The following is a 17,890-nucleotide window of genomic DNA, read 5'->3' on the forward strand; positions in this document are numbered from 1 at the left end:
GAGGCAACTAAATTATTTGTCGATACTTAGAACACCATTCGCTTGGCACAATCTCGAACTACACAAAACATACGACATCAAATTTCATTTTATTCGAGAGAAAATTGAGTCAAAACAAATCAAAGTAAAAATATGTTTCTACCGGCGAGCAATTGTCTGATCTTTTCAAAGCTCACCCTAAAACACGTTTCGAACATTTGCGCTCTGAGCTAAGCATTTTCAATATGAAGCAAATAAATGGAAAGTTGAAAAATAAGTTTATCATGCATCATCTCCATTCTACTCAATTAGTATGCAATATTTCTCGCTCAGTGGCGCCATCGATCAAGCAAGCGATACCAATCGGAGCACCCTCTCGTGTTATCGTTGCTCCAGCATGCGCTCTCTTTTTCATTCATTGTGATTTCAGAATCCGCGCTGATCGTATCAAACATAGTTTCAACATATTGTTCCGTTCTCTTTATATCTACACTAAGGTAAATTATTATATATTGTTCAGAAGAAGAATCTTTCACTAAGTGTTTTCTCGTTAAAGTTTATTGCAACTCAGTGCTTCATCTTATTTTTTCTTTATCCTGTGCAATGCTGTATATTGTCAATGAGTTGATTTTTTTTTGTAAGTTGGTAGTATTGCCAGTGAAGTGTCAAATTTCAGCCAGCTGCGACGCTTAGTTTGTGTTTGGCAAGCGAATAAGCGAGACGTACTTCAATGTGTTCGGCAATTTTTTGTGTGGCGAAATGTTGGATCAGAGGGATTATCTGAAATTTAGCGTTAAAAACGGAATCAAGTGCAGCAAAGCGTTCAAAATGTTAAAGAAGGCCTTTGACGATGATATTATGTCACAAGCATAAGTTTATGAATAATACAAACGTTTTCAGGAAGGCTGAGAAGACATCGAAGATAATGCGAGATCTGGGCATCCTAGCACATTACCAGTGATGAAAACGGACAAAGTTAAAGAGAATGTGCTTGCTAATCGTAGAATCACCATTAGAGAGATTGCTGAAGAAATAGGAATCTCATGCGAAGCAATTTTTACGGCTCATGCGAAGCAATTTGTATTAATGTTTTGAATATGAAACGAGTGGCAGTCAAAGAACCGGCCAAAAATCATCCGTTTTGCGGCTTTCAAATTTGGAATCGAAACCGGTGCTAAGTGACAGCTTACCATAACATATTAATCCTCTAAAAGTTTCAAATTGAGCATTCCTTTCATTGCCGAGATAGCGAAAAAAGGGAAGAAGATTCTCGGCCGCATTTTCGAGGATCGGTACGCGGAAGTCTCCCATACCCCCTTTTTAGAAAAATATATTAAAGTCTTTTGTAGGAAAAAGCGCGAGGACTTAGTGAATCTAAGAAAAGTGCTCGAGGATAGAAGCAAAGTTCGGAGCAAACTACGCGTGTAAAATTCATATATATTCACTTTTACATATCAAAATAAACATATCTAAATAAAAATATCAAAATTCTCTTTTTCACGATCGAAATTTTTTATTATATTGTATAATTATTTCCTTTTTCTATTGTAATAAAAATATATTTTTCGAGATCAGTAGACTTTATAAGTCTTTATTTATTTGAAATAATACAGCATTTTTCTATTAGATTCATAATATTACGACAGTTTCTTTGCAATATGAATATATATTTCCTTTATTTAGAAAAAAATGCCTTTTACAAAGTGCATATGTTGTGATAAATAAAAAAGATCAAAAGACGATAAGTTTTATTCTATCACCACTTCGATAACATTTAGAGAAAAGGACTTTGAACTTTCTTCACATAATCGATGCACATTTTCCTGTAAAGATATTGACAACTTATATTTCTGTATCAATTCAAATCATCGTGAATTCGTGAATTGTTAATGAATTACAAATTCTTATTTCAACCTGATGCTCGCATGTGCAGCAATCATATTGGGATTAATAACTATTGGTCTCTTGTTAAGCAAGTATCAAAGGAAGTTGCACTTGAAGAAAAAAAAATAATAAGCAATCTTATGTATAAATACTACCAAGAATTAAATGACAAAAAAGAATCATCCAATTTTTAATATTGATCTTTTAGATTCTATTGACAATGATACATTCAAAATGTGATTTGGCGATAAAATTCAACAAAGTATGTAGCTTTACTCGTACATGTATACCTCAGCATGTAGATGTTTTTTTATTTAAATTACGTACTGCTTTTTCTAATAATAACTCTTTCGAATAACTTAGTTTTTTATTCAATGTCTCTGAGAGAATTATTGCAAATCATATGAGTTATGCTAGAGAAGATCTGTTAAAAATCTTTGTACCTACATTCATTAATAATGATCGCTCGGAATCATACTACTTCTATAACTAAAGTATTACAATTATTTGATATTCTAGATGATAAAGCTTGTGCAGTTTTTGATTGCACTTATCGTCTTGCACAAAAATCAAAGAACTTTGCAGGGCAGAAACAATTGAGGAGCGAGCAGAAAAAGATGCCTCGTAAAACCAATGACAGGTTGCGCATCTGATGGTTATGTGCTTTTTGTTCTTGGGCCACTCGATGCAATGCATAATGATGCGTCTATACTAGAAGAATGTTTTGAAAGATTTCTAAGTTTAATGAACATTATGAAGGTGATGTCTTAGTTGACAGAGGCTTTCGAGATATTTTGGAACACTTAAGAAAACAAAAAAAATGGAAATCTCATTGTCCTGGCTCCAGGTCAATCAGATACTCTAGAAGCAAATTCATCACAATTTGTTACTAAAGTACGTTGGATTATTAAGCTAGTTTTCGATCGTTTCAAAAGAAAGTTTAAAATCTTTGCCATGTCAGTTCACAATGCAACATTAGCATATGATTATGAATCACTTACTATATTGACAACTTTTGGCGCTTTTGTACTTTTAAATTTGTTTCATAAACCAATACTTAGTGACAAACTGCATGAAGATGTTGCCAACATGATGAAATCACGCTTGAATGTATCTAATCGTTTGAAGTCAATAGTTCAAAAATTCAATCTTTTTCAGATCGCTATATCTCGAACTTGAGTATACTGTAATAGATGACAATGAAGGAAATAATTGATTACTTCAGTTCCCTCAATTCACAATCAATGATTTATACTACCTTAGCTTAAGTCCAGATAAACAATGCGATTTCTTATTACGCTAAACATCAAAAAGAAGGAATTTTTTTTTAGTGCAAAAATTATACTAGAACCTAGACACTTAACAGCTGCTATAAATTATTTTAATTACAGCATTACAATTCAAAATCCATTATTAGTCAAAGCATATATGAAATCGCGCTTTCGCAGTGGAAAATATTACCACATATTTGTTCTGGTGAATAGGACGGAAAGTGATCAACATTCAATAAAATACTATTGTACATGTGAAAGTGGTTCATGAAGGTAGGTTACTGTAGTCACATAATGACGTTAGTGTGATATCCTAGATATGATCAATATCACGGATTAAAATTCAAATTCTGAAATCCGCAACGTCTATTTCAAACCGTTACTATTTCAAAACAAAAAGATTGATTCGAAAATAAATGCACGTAAAAGCTGACGAGAGAATGCACCCATTTAAATACACAAAATAGGGAGTGGCGAGGGAACTCACTAATCAAGTACTTCGGATAGTGAGAGGCTAGGGGACTCATTCTAATCGAACACTCCGGATAGTGAGAGGCGAGAGGACTCACTCTAATCAAATATCCCGGATAGTGAGAGGCGAGAGGACTCACTCCATGTTTATGTCAATGAAAATATGCACGTTTTCGGTTACAAGGAATCATTTCTAAAGTCTAAATCAACGGTTTGACATTACCAAGTCAAGGTCACCATTAGGTAGTCTTATATTATAACACACCTACAACTATTGTCTGTAACATTTTTCCCTATCAGCTATAACCTTGTAATGATTCGCGTAGAAAGTGTGCAATGACCTTTAGAGCTTAATGTCGACTTCAACAACTCATATCTCGGCAATGAAAGATATCATTTGAAACTTTTAGAGGATTAATGTGTTATGATAAACTGTCATTTAGCACCGATTTCGATTTCAAATTCAAGAGCCGCAAAACAAGCGATTTTTGTGACCACCCTCCTTGTTCCGAAATCGCTGAATTTTCAACAAAAGCAGCATCGCGTAACCATCGCTGAACAAATGCTTGCTGAAGACCCAAACTTGTTTAAATGCATTATAATTTGTGACGAAACGTGGATGTATGTGGCTACGATGTCAAAACAAAAACTCAATCGTCCCAATGAAAGTTTTCTGAAGAACCAAGACCGAAAAAAACACAAGTTCGATCAAATGTCAAGGTCCTTGTAATCATTTTCTTTGACTACAATGGAATTGTTCACTATGAATTTCTATCGCCAGGCCATACAATCAACAAGGCGTACTACCCAGAACCTTTTTTGCGCAATTTGCGTGAGGCAATTCGGAAAAAACGATTCGAACTGTGGAGAGACTCGTGGATTTTGCACACTGCACAACAACGCACCGGCGCACACTGCTTTACTTATCCAACAGTTCTTGGCGAAAGACAATATCATTGTAATGCCGCAACCACTCTATTCTCCAGACAGACCTTTTGTGATTTTTTCCTGTTTCTTTATAACGGTCCGTCCTCGCCGAGCGGTGTCGTGCGAGTTCGAGTACGCGGACGTGCTCGTCGGTTGCCGGATTCGAAAGTTGATAAAATTATTTGACTCAGTTGGATAAATAAGTATTTATTTAAATTGATAGTGTGAAAATAGATGTATAGTGGAAATAGATACACTCAGCGCGCTGTTGGTATGTGCAATGATTTTGTCTGTGTGCATCTTGCAGTGCGCGTGAAATGTGCGAGGTATAATCGAAATGCGAGGTGCGTGCGTCAGAGCGAGTGATTGGTTAACGGTGAGGCTTAAGAAGATAAACCAGTTTGAAATTTTCAAAAAAAATCGAAAAATCTTTTTTTGGTTTAAAAAATAGCTTAAAATCTTAGAATTAACGTCCTAAGCGGATATTCAACATATTTTTCGAGTTATATATTTGGAGTGGAGTCACATACCTACGCGTCGGTAAACACTCGAAGATCTAGGAGGCACAGCATTCTATAGAATTCTCCTATCGCCTTTTTCGAGTACAATAGATATAATAAATCCTTTTTTTCGTAAATATTATTTTCGGAAGTGTAGTCGTTAACTACAGTTCAAAATGCTTGAAGGCAAAATGCTTATGGAATGTCTTAGTCAGTTGCTGTCTGCAGCATAGTACGTTTTACATATGCGTATAAAATAATACTTAAAATTATATTATAAGAATGAATCGTATATTTATGGATAAAAAGGGTTCACGAAGTTCACCAGGACGTCTGAATAGAATAAGGAAAAAAAACCTCCGAATCGTCAAACATTCGAGCGCGAAGTGCCTACCATTAGCACCGCCGCGAAAAAGTTGAAAACAAAATCGGTGAAAGTGCCGATAAATGTAGGCCACGGATACCGCATAATTAACTTTTTATTAATTTTTACGACTAATTAAGCAAGGACGATTTGTTACACCGCTCTTTGGAGACTTTATGCAAAACAATAATGAAAGCCTAAATTTTCTGATTTAGTCATTTGCACCAAAACGAATATTTAGCGGCATCAAGACCATAGAAATTGCCGCATATATTGCAGCTAGCATTTTTAATAAAAGCTACACATACTTTTGATAATGCATACGATGCATAATTATTGGCCCGAATTCAGCTGCATTGGCTTGACGATGCACGCGTCTTCAAAAGAAAGACGCGAGGCGCAAATGTTTGCATCTAAAGAAGGCCGAATCGAGCGACGAAGGAGCAGAACAGCCTTGAAGGATGCTGCATATGAAGAGAGAGGTTCATTGTATGAAACAAGCATGGCTGATTAACGGTAAGACGCAAAAAACTACATGATATCAAGTTGTCAAACTTTAAATGCGTTTTTCTCAAAATCATGTTTTTCAAGATGATATCAGTATACTCGGCGAAGATCAGGAATGCCTGATCGCAGTTACTGAATATCGGCCGGAGATGGAGATAGTTCAGAGGATTAAATCGGTCTCGTCTCTTTTACCGGGAATCGACCGAGTTTTGTTATTTTGAAGGTTGCAAAATAACGCGGGTTATCGGCAATATTTGACACGCACGTAATAGGTGCGTGTTGTTGCGCGTACAATGTTCAGCGTGTTTGATTTCGGGCGCGCGCACAGTGGTCGGTGTATTCGGTTTCAGGCGCGGAGCCCAATCGCACTTACAGCTAGAACGGTGCGCAGAAGGCGTACCGTTACATCTCAAATTCAAAATGACACTCAAAGGACAACAATCGATGTTTTTTAACAATTGATGACAAGGCGATACCTAAAGAGGCGTTTCCACCAGTATTTCTCAGACTGGAAGCTACATTAGCATAAGTGTATAATATCACAAGGGGACTACTTGAAATTGATAGGATAAACATTGAAGATTAAATGAATACTTTTCGAGAAATTTAAAATTTCTCGTTACTTTTTGATCAAACAACGTATATATAAAATTATTTTCATGAAAATTTTTTTATAATTTTGAACATAACATAATAAAACATAAAACATATTTATATCAATTATTACCAATGATATACCAATAATATTATCTCTCTTCTTGTATAATGAACGCGTTCTGTGACAATACAATTAATCTAATTTCTCGATATATCATTCATCACATCACTCTTTTATAATATTTATATATTTTTCTTCTTCTTAAACTTCCGTGAATCATAAAATGACGTGTTTTGATAGCAGAACAATCGAGAAGTTAAGAATCTATTGCATATGGTGATTATTCTATTTGTTATACGTACATGTCCTCGGCACGAGCAAGAGTGACGAGAGTAAAGGCAAGTGTGAGAATACAAAGAGAAGTGAAGATTAGGGAGCTCGTGAAGGTGGTAAGGGATAGCGAGAGGACGGACGAGAGGCGGCCGCCACCACCCGCACACCGCCCTAGCGCCACCCAACCCATTCTATGTCATCTGAAACAGAAATCTGAATGTTAAAATCTTGATTGTTAATATAAAAGAGGAAGTCTAAAAATGATTTTTGGTTGTGAACAAACACCTTTAAAACTTATTCAATTATTATTTTGAAAATCCATATATTCAAGAAAGAAAGCTTATTTATCCAAGAAAGTTGGGGAAACCAAAAATAATAAAATAAGTTTGCAAAAAATTTATTTCGTTTCTAATAAACGAATAGACTTCAAAACTGATATATTTATATTTAATACATGTTAATACATTAAATACTGTAAGAATATACTACCAGGAATATCCACAAATTCATATATGTGTGTATGTATTTATATATATATATATATATATATATATATATATATATATATACGAGGGTAGTCTGAAAAGTTTTGAGCCTAACATAGAAACAAGTATTTTTTCGGTCAAATATAGTTTTATTCTTCAACATAATCTCCTTTTAAGTCGATACGCTTTTCCCATCGATACTCTAACCTCTTTAACCCCTCCAAATAGTAGTTGGCGTCTTGCTCCGCAAAATAGGCGTTTACCTATGCGATGACCTCCTCGTTCGATGAAAATCTCTGTCCTCCAAGCGAAACTTTAAGCTTAGGAAACAAGAAAAAGTCGTTGGGGGCCAGATCTGGTGAATACGGTGGATGGTCAACCAATTTGTGCAGTTCGTGAATTTTGGTCATGGCGATCGCCGAAGTGTGAGCAGATGCGTTGTCTTGATGGAACAGCACTTTCTTCTTCTTCAAATGCGGCCGTTTTTTTGCAATTTCTGCCTTCAGTTTACCAAGTAATGATGCGTAATACGCTCCCGTTATTGTTTTACCTTTTTCAAGATAGTCGATACACACAATTCCGTGACTATCTCAAAAAACAGTCGTCATTACCTTTCCAACTGATGGAACCGTCTTCACCTTTTTCAGCAGGTTCACCTTTTGCAGTCCACTGTTTTGACTGTTCTTTTGTCTCTGGAGTGTAGTGGTGGATCCAAGTTTCATCTACAGTTATGAATCGACGCAAAAAGTCTGACTCGTTTCGCTTGAACCGCTCCAACAGGGCCTTGGAAATGTTCATTCGAATTCGTTTTTGGTCCAAAGTGAGCAAGCGCGGCACCCAACGCGCGGATAGCTTGCATATCCAATTCTTCAATCAATATATGACAAACGCGTTCTTTCGATATGCCCATAGCCTCTGCTATCTCTCTAACCTTGATTCGATGGTCGTCCAGTACCATTTGGTGAACATTTTCGATGTTATCAGCGGTGGTCGCAGTTTTTGATCGTCCCGAACGCTCATCATCAGCCAAGCTGGTACGATCACGTTTAAATTCAGCTGCTCATCTTTTTACGGTGGCAAATGATGGGGCAGAGTCCCTGTAAACAGCGTCCAACTCGATTTTAATTTGCGCAGGCGTATTGCCTTTCAAATGTAAGAATTTAATCACGGCACGATATTCAATTTTTTCCATTTTTACAAAAACACTGACATCGACTAACACAAACGACTGTCAAACAACAACTGAGCGTCCAAAATGGCTGAAATTTTCACAAAAGTCTTTCAAAGCATATATTATTGTAGTACTAGAATGGTTTTGACGAGTAACATCATCTTCATGTTAAGGCTCAAAACTTTTCAGATTACCCTCGTATATATATATATATATATATATATAGATCGCGCCAAGTTTTTGTGTATTTGTTTGATTTTAAGGTCGCTCTATATTTAAAATATATCCATTTTATTATTTTTATAATTATACTTGGTGATCTTAGTTTCATAAAAAGAAGATAAGAAGGGAGGGCGTATGCCACGACAGGGCCCGATCACGAACCAGTCGTAAAAATCCATAATTATTTTGCGAAAAATATCACCTCAGCCAGAAATCAAACTTGGATCTCCTGCTTACCGAGCAGGCATCTTATCCTTTCGATCATAGAGACATGTGATGATATTTATCGCAATAACGTGTTTAGAATAATATATCAACAATTCAATGATACACACATATACATACGTTACAATATACATATATACATGCCCCGATAACCAAACCTAAAAAGACAGATTATGCGCAAAGTCTGTTATAAATTTTTGCTGTTAGAAAGCCAACAGATTGCTAACAGATTCTGTAATATCTGACGCTAGCAAACTATTGCCAGAAACCTGACAGAATCTGTTGACATTCTGTGCCGGCAGATTCTGTTGTAGTTTGCTATCAGAAAGCGAGCAGGACTTGCGCGACACAATTTGATGGCAGGATCTGCTCAATTTCTGCTGCCAGTCTGCTGACACAGAACGTTAACAGGTTCTGTCAATAGAATGTAAACAGAATGAGACTTCAGATGAAGTCAGTTTGCTAACATTTTCTGATTAAATCTGTTGCCAGTTTTGCCGACTCTGCTAACATTTTGCTGACTGGATATATATTCTCGAATCCCCACGACTAGTACTCCAGAGAGATGATGATCCTATTCTCTCGATGGATGCAGGTCGGATTGCAGTGGCGACACCCTCTAACACTTCTTATCCCTAAGAAACGTTTTTATGTCAAGCTTAAAAAGCTCGAGAGGATAATTATATATTATCTCCGGATAGTAAACTATCTCGCAGAGATGTCTCAGATTTTATCAAACTAAGCTCGGAATCCAGTACAAGCAATAGGACACCTAACTCCTTCAAGAGGCACTAGATTTGCATATAACAAAGCCTCCATTTTATTATCTTTATAATTATACTTAGTGATCTTAGGTTTATAAAAAGAAGATTTAAAATATACCTCTATTTAAAATATACAGCAGAATACGTGACAGAATAGTACAATTATATATATCATGCAATATTGAAACTATTTTGGAATTTTAGTATTTATTAATTAGAATAAATATATGTTTAATGAAACATTATTATTAATATATCATATCCTTTATAGTGTATAATTATTAGGCCTTATTTTTTTAAACTTCAATATTCTATCTTTTGGGTTTTATTTTTTAAGTATAGTTGTAATAATTTACATGACTTGGCACCAATTATTGATATCAAATCATTTATACAAATGGTATACATGATATTATTTAAGTAATATATCACTTAGATTGGATACATATTATTTACATTGAATCAGGTAATGCAATTTCATGATATTATCATTTTTTAAAAAGAATTAGAGCTATTGTCATTTCAGAATAAGAAAGCTTTAATGGAAATATAAAGATACGTATCACATGGATTTTATTCTTTAAAAGCAATTGTATATTGAATTTTCGAAATAATGTAACTATAACTTGACACCATTTTTTTATATCAAATCTTTTATACAAATGAAATATGTTATTATGGATTTGGGGATTATTAGCACTATTAGCGCTATTTAGCACTATTACTGTTCGGAAAGCTAATTGGTAGCGCTACCAAAGACTATCGTTACTTTATATCGGTAGTGATTTTACGTCATAACTTCGCGCTATCAACACTATCGCTTCGGGTAGTGCATTAATAGCGGTTGGTAGCGTTAGCGTTTGCGAGCTCCATGAACAGTAGTTAAGGGGATTCTGGACTGACGAGCGAACTCCGGCGAAAACGTTCTCACATGTGCACATTTAAACATACATAGATACATACATACATACACTTATACATTTCTCTACATACAAATGATCAAATTTTTGTATTATTTTTTTGGATTTTATTAAGTACCTAACTTAATTCTAAGAACTCAACATTGTTTCTTCATGTAATCTTCTAGTTTAGCAATATCAGTTTTGTAGATACAGGCTGTAAAATTTTTATATAAAGCAAATATTGATGCAACTTAACAACTTTGGACGTCATTTTAAAATATCAAATGGTAAAAAAGATCTAAATTTAAAAAATTTTTCTCGTTCTTAATACGAAATTCATATACTAAATACGTATTAATACATAAACTTTAATTGTGAAAAAGGATTTCCAGATCTATAAAATTAATAAAAAAATAAAAAATGAAAGCAATACAAAAATTACTGCGTTAGATAATATAAGTCCAGCATCTCCTTAATAATTAGTTATCTGTTATCCCGAATTGTCTATTAATACAGAGATTTTGAAATTTTTGCTAAATTTCGATAAAAAATTTAAAGTTTAAACATTAAAATTTAATTTAATTAATTTAATTTTTTTTATTTTAAAATAAAATTTTTTTTAATTTTATTTTTTGCATAATTTTCAATTCTCTGTATATATCTTCTTAAATTTATATTTCTTTTTATTATTTCTAATTCTTCATCATCGCTTTCAGATGATAAAGAATCTATTAATTATCGCATTGTAAATACTACTGCTGCTAATAATAGTTTTCTTCGATCTTGCTTTTCTTTACTGTTTTGTTAGGTTTGAAATCGATATTTATAAACGCTATACGCGTTAATACTACATTCACTACCGCTGTTCATGGAGCATTTACTAGTACTATTTTGACTCCGTAAATAAAGTGTTAGCGTCAATATTGATAATACGGTAGCAAGCTCCCTGAATGCACTTTAAAGGTGAATATCAAGAGACACACAATAGTCCCGATGTCTTGGATGTCAACTCCACAGCCGAAACACTACCGTGTGACTTTATGCGAGCCAGCGAGTTGAATAATAGAGATTATCGGATCTTATTAATGGCTGAATTGATCAAGTTCTAAGTAGAATCAATCGATAGTTTGAATACGATTTACATAACAAAAGTTATTTTATTTTTCTTCTACGTGTTCTACGAGCAGAAATAATAAGAATCAAAGTCCAATCCGGAAATTTTTACTTTAAAAGGATGTTGGACTGATGAGTAAACTCTGACGAGAACGTTCACACATATGCACATTTAAATATAATATATATATATATATATATATATATATATTACATAGATACATTTATACATATATACATCCATACATATATATTGCATACATATGAATCTATCTTCCTAAACTTCGCATACTTTTGTACTTTTCCTATAAGCTTTCAAATCTTATTTTGAAGATCTCAAAATATTCTTAGATATTGCACAAATATGAGTAAATAAGTTTCAAGTTTAATAGTACTTTGTATTATATATATCAAGTATAAGCAACTTAATATATATATATATATATATATATATATATATATATATATAAAATATAAGTAACTTAAACAATAACAGAAAACTGTAATACAAATTTCTTTTTGTTTCTTTATATCATTTAATATCTTTATATCATTTAATACCTTTCCATAAGTATGGCCCATAAATATTATAATATCCAACAACTAAATAGTTAGATATTTTCTCTCATTCTGTAAAAGGATTTTTTAAGGAAAGTGAAGAAAAATGGAAAAATGATACTAAATATATAATCAATCGGTAAAACAGAGTCCAGTATTCTCTTAAGAAACGTCATTATCGTCATCATCGCCTTCGTACGGTTGCAATTTCTGTCGCGAGAGGCGCTACTGATCCAATGTATACTGCCCGTCAATGATTCCTATATGATCCTGACTTATCGGCCTGATTTGTCAATCCGTAGGATTGATAAGATAATGCAATGAAAAATAGGCACGCATCGAAACGGACACATTAGTTAACAATAATCTAGAATAATAAGAAAAATAAATACACTAATTCTTTTTATTTGTTCCATTTTTCTTTTCTCTTTCTCTAATTTAAAAAGAAATGCATAAATTCTATCTTCATTATTATACTGTTCGTTCGCACTGATTTTTATGTCTATATAAACATATATTTCGTAACATGTTGTGCTTTAAATAATAAATTATACTAAATAATTGTTCGAGTATTCTTCTCGTAATAATTACTTGCAATCATAAGTCATGCATTTTTCAATGTTTCTAAATTATTACTATGTTTCGATAAGCGCGTATTTATCAATATTAATCCTAGCGCATTTATCAATATTGACTCAGCGGATCATCAGATCGATAAGTCAGAATCACTGTAGGACCCAGCGAATCATTGGTGGGCAGAGTACAATAGTCTCGTAAAAAATTGGGAAATGTATCTCTAACTACAGTCTCTGCTCCTTATGTTACGATTCTGATTAATTGATTATTAATAAAAAGTCTCTATCTAAGTTTAAATTTCGGCAGCCCCGTGCATTGGGATAATCCTAACGAGCTGGTGGATCGACTCCGATTGTTTGACGTTTCGCACTGAGCTGATCACAACGCTCACAACAACGAGATGCTCTCGATCATCGAGGAATTTCGCGAAGTCGGCATTATTATAAATTAAATTGCGTACCGATGAAACGAGTTAGTCAGTGAGGATTGACGTCAGAGAGAAAAGAAGACAACAATTTTTTAAATTGTATAATACTACTATGATCAAAAAGTAAGGTGACTTTTGTTTTAAATATTCATGCGCTTTACGTATCGATATAACCATTTGTTTTCAAATTGGTATGACTTGTCCTTGATATCTGACAAAAATTTCATATCATTTCACTTGTTAGGTTAGAAATTATAACGTCTTTTGTAATTAAAGCTCTTTTCGAATCTAAAGGGCCGGTCAAGAAAATATCATTGTGGAAACGTCTGATTTTTCATCGACTCAACGAGAACGGTAACGTACAAAAACATTCTCCAATACAGTTATCCGCATTAATGTCCAAGTGAGCCCAGAATTACAATCTATCATGCTGCTGCACAGCTTAATAGCTTTGAAAACTTCAGGTGCGCCATGGAATCTAGGGATGAACTTCCCGACTCGAAGCAACTGAAAGTAAAGATCATAGACGAGAACTCAGCGAGAGAGCAACGGAACAGTAACGATGACCAAGCGATGCTCGTCCGAGGTGGAAAGTTTACCAGAAACAAAGCGGCGCTCAAGACTTACGATAAATTGAACCTAAGGAGGGAAAAAACTCGATCATCGAAATCGCCAAAGTTCAAGTTCAGATGCCACAGATGCCATCAAATTGGACACAAAGCCACAGAGTGTCCTCAAAAGAGCGAGACCAAAAAAAGGCTGCAATCGGCGAAGATATCTCCTTTCTAGTATCATACGACAATGAAATTTTCTATTGTACAGGGTACGCTCGGAGAGACGAAACTTGGTGCCTTGACAGCGGGTGCGCATCGCCCTATGCCGCGACGAGGATAAGTTCGAGCGGATTTCAGCTTTCGGAAGCCAGGAAAGGCTCAACCTCGTGAACTATGCATCAGCCGAAATTAAGGTGAAAGGCACAGTGAAAATTATCTCCAAGAATGGGAAGGAATGGTGCGACTAACGGACGCGGTGCTCGTTCTCGAACTACGGAGTAACTTGATCTCTGTAGCGAAGATCACGGACGCCGGAAATTAAGTCATCTTCGAGAAGAAAAAGGCCATAATGAAGGACCGTCACGGAGCTGAAATCCTTACAACAAATCGAAAGGGAGACCTATACTGTGTACGCGAATTCGATGAAGAATTGAAATCTGCAAAGGATCCGCGAAAAATAATGACAAGGGAATGGCACGAAAGGTTCGGCCTAAATTGGCGCGATCGGAATGAGCAAACGAGATACAGTCGAAGGGCTCGATTTGGAAGACATAAACATACTATACCAACTACGTGCGAGATATGCGCCGAAGCAAAGATAACAGCGCTACCTTTCGGAAAATGGTTACGGAAAAGCAGCGAGATTCATATAGATATATGCGGGCCGATGAGGATCATATCTCAAGGAGGAGCTCGATATATCCTCGTTTACGGACGATCACTCTCGATAGACAAAAGTACGATTCCAAAGTAAAGGCGAAATCTTTCGACACTTTAAGGAATTCAAGGTTGAAAATCAGATCGGGTGGAAAACCAAACGTCTGCGATCGGACAACAACCGAGAATTTTATAACGAGGTATTCGATCGATACTTAAAGAGCAAAGGGAACTTACGCCATACACGCCACAATTAAATGGAGTGGCGGAACATAAAAACCGCACGTTGATTGAGATGATGCGATGTATGACGCAATCGAGACTATCATTATCCTTCTGGGCGGAAGTTGCGGTGATGGCTAACTATATTCGTAACCGGTGGGCTTCAATTACATTAGGTGGGAAGACGAGATATGGCACGGAAAGCGATCCAATGAACACCTACGGATCAAGGAATGCGGAGCCCGAGCAGGCTAACTTGGCTGCTCGTCGGAAATTTTCACAGGAAGCTTTATTAGGACCCAATCGAGACGAGTGAGAAGATGCGATGATCGAAGAAGTCGAGTGTCTGATCAGAAATAACGCGTGGAAAATCGTCGATAAGTCCAAGAAATGCCGATAGGTCCGAATCATCAGGTGCCGAATGGTGCTGCGGAATAAATATAAAGCAGACGGCAAAATCAAAAGAAGAAAAGCACAACTCGTTGCTAGGAAATTCACGCAACAGTTCGGTATTGACTATCATTCTGTCGCGAGATTTGGCTCTATTCGTCTGTTACTTGCCCTCGCTGCTCAATATGGCCTGAAAATACACCAAATGTCAAGACCGCCTACCTGCACGACGATATCGAAGAAGAAACTTTCATAGAGCTTCTGAATTTAATATCGATTAGAGAAGATCACATCCCGAAGGGAGAAGAACGACGAAATAGGAAAGAAAGCGAGAAAGATGCTACAGCAGCTTCAAGGTGGAGATAAGGTTTGCCTCTTGAATAAGACCCTTTGATGGACTGAAACAAGGGGGCACTAGTGGCATAAGAAATTGGACGAGGAACTTCGCCAACTGGGATTAACCTCGATCCATCTGCGGACTCGTGCATCTATCGCATCGATCGAAGGGGAAAGTCATCGTTCGTAGCCATCTACGTTGACAATCTCCTGATATTCTATCATCGTAAGAAGGATCTGGATTTCTTGCACGATTTTGTTCCAAAAATATATGATATAAAGGATTTAGAAACGGCTCAGCACTGCCTGGGAATTGAGATCATCTACGGAAAGGAAGTCATTTCGATCTCTCAAACGGATTACATTCGAGAATTCCTTGCTCGTTTTGGAATGAAGGATAGCAGTCCCGTAAGCACCGAGGTGGGTGTGAAACTCGACGCGAACAACAAAGAACCTGGGAAAAACCAAGAAGCAAAAGCTTATCGGGAGCTAGTTGGCGCCCTTAACTATCTCGCGATGACTACGAGGCCGGACATTGCACATATCATCAGCGTCTTGGGTCAATTTAACTCATGTCACGACGAGAGGTACTGGAAGACTGCGAAGAGAGTGTTAAGATATCTCAAGAGGTACTCGAGTACTATCGGGCTCGGAATTACCTATAAGAAAAAATCAGGAGTTCTCGAGGGATTTGCGGATGCCAATTGAGCTGGATGCCCTATTGATCGGTCCTTCCGGATTTATCTTTACACTCAACGGCTCGGCAATTAGTTGGGAGTCGAGGAAGCAGAGAACAGTCGCTTTCCTCTATGGAATACAAGGCGCTGGCGGAGGCTGCGAAGGAAGCCTCCATGTATTTACAAGATTTCGCACGGCAATTGGTGTTATTCAAGCCAGGAAAGGTAAAGATAATGTGCGATAACCAAGGGATTCAATTCCTGGCGATGAATCACACGTTCCACGTTTAGATCCAAGTATATTGACACAAAGCATCACTTTATGAGGGATATTATGCGCGAGGGGCTCCTCACAAATAATTCACGTGTTTACGAAAAAGATGGCCGCGGATTTCCTCACGAAGGAATTATGCAAAAACAAGCATTTCCGAGATAGTCGGAATCGCAGAAGCGTAGTGAACTCAAAAACGCGCTGCATTCGAGGGGGAATGTTAGGAAATCAGTTCGTATTTTTACGCTTTCACGATTGCAGCACTACATCGTATTGGATCAGCCAATCGTATGCAAGCGGATGTCGCTGCAGAACTTGCCCGCCGTGGGATGTCGCGCACATCGAGTCGCTTGCGCGGTACATATTATACTGATCTCTCCTTTTTATTATAAATCTTTTATTATACATCTTTGTGTGCTCATTAAAGTTATTCATTATCAGAGACCCTCTTCATCCCTCGTGTCGCCTCTACATTTTTAAAGATACACCATGATAAAAATTCACAAATGTACAGCGTCATAACGATTTTGCAAATAAAATGTTATTAAAAATTTTTTATTCTAATTAAATTTATTAGTCGTATATTTCATGTTGTAAGGAAGATAAAAAAAAAGGAGGTAAGAATAGATAGCTCTAACGAAGAGTGGCAGGAGATCGAACCCGGGTTTTTCGCATGGCAAGTAAGATACATTGCCACTCTACCAATGCAAAATTCCGTTGATCATCGTTTAGATTCTGATATTTCTGATATATGCACGATTGAAATAATTAACAAAACGTATACAGACATTTGCGAAAAAAATTATATTTATTACATACACAATTTATTATCTTATACTATAACTCATTATCTTATTTATTATCGCATATTAAATTTATTTCTCGAAATCGGCCGCTGTAATATAGGATCGATGCGAGATGTACGCACGCAGGCAGGCAGGCAGGCACGCACGCACGCACGCACGCACGCACGCACGCACGCACGCACGCACGCACGCACGCACGCACGCACGCACGCATAAATACACATTCAAGGCACGCATATATGCGCTCGGCAGTCGGAAGCATTGGGTTGGCATAAGATATATATAACGCTCTTTTAATAAATAATTGTTAATAATCTTGATATTGTCTTGACACAGTCCTGAAACATATTCAAAAATACCATAATAATATATTCTGGATCAATATTGGTTACATTATGGACGTCCCCAGGATGCTTGTGGGATATTCTGAAATTATCCTGAAGTCCTAAAAAAGTTCTCAGGATAGCCTGAGGCTGAGTCC

The 17,890-nt window shown here is 36.2% G+C and overlaps 1 protein-coding gene across 29 annotated transcripts in view; it reads right to left on the reverse strand.

Moving 5' to 3' along the window:
- The window catches only part of pHCl-1 (pH-sensitive chloride channel 1), a 1,184,550-nt gene that overhangs the window by 884,677 nt on the left and 281,983 nt on the right, over positions 1 to 17,890 (reverse strand). For all 29 annotated transcript variants that reach the window (XR_016140122.1, XM_089080706.1, XM_089080698.1 and 26 more), the window contains one exon: positions 6,864 to 7,034. Coding sequence is in view for 28 of the 29 variants with exons in the window: in XM_089080706.1 (XP_088936832.1) it covers positions 6,864 to 7,024 (161 nt within the window). In the remaining variant the exon portion in view is untranslated. The remainder of the gene's footprint in view (positions 1 to 6,863; positions 7,035 to 17,890) is intronic.

The sequence above is a fragment of the Pogonomyrmex barbatus genome, unplaced genomic scaffold (genome assembly GCF_055798465.1).
Source record: "Pogonomyrmex barbatus isolate J1 unplaced genomic scaffold, ASM5579846v1 scaffold4, whole genome shotgun sequence".
NCBI lineage: Eukaryota > Metazoa > Arthropoda > Insecta > Hymenoptera > Formicidae > Pogonomyrmex > Pogonomyrmex barbatus.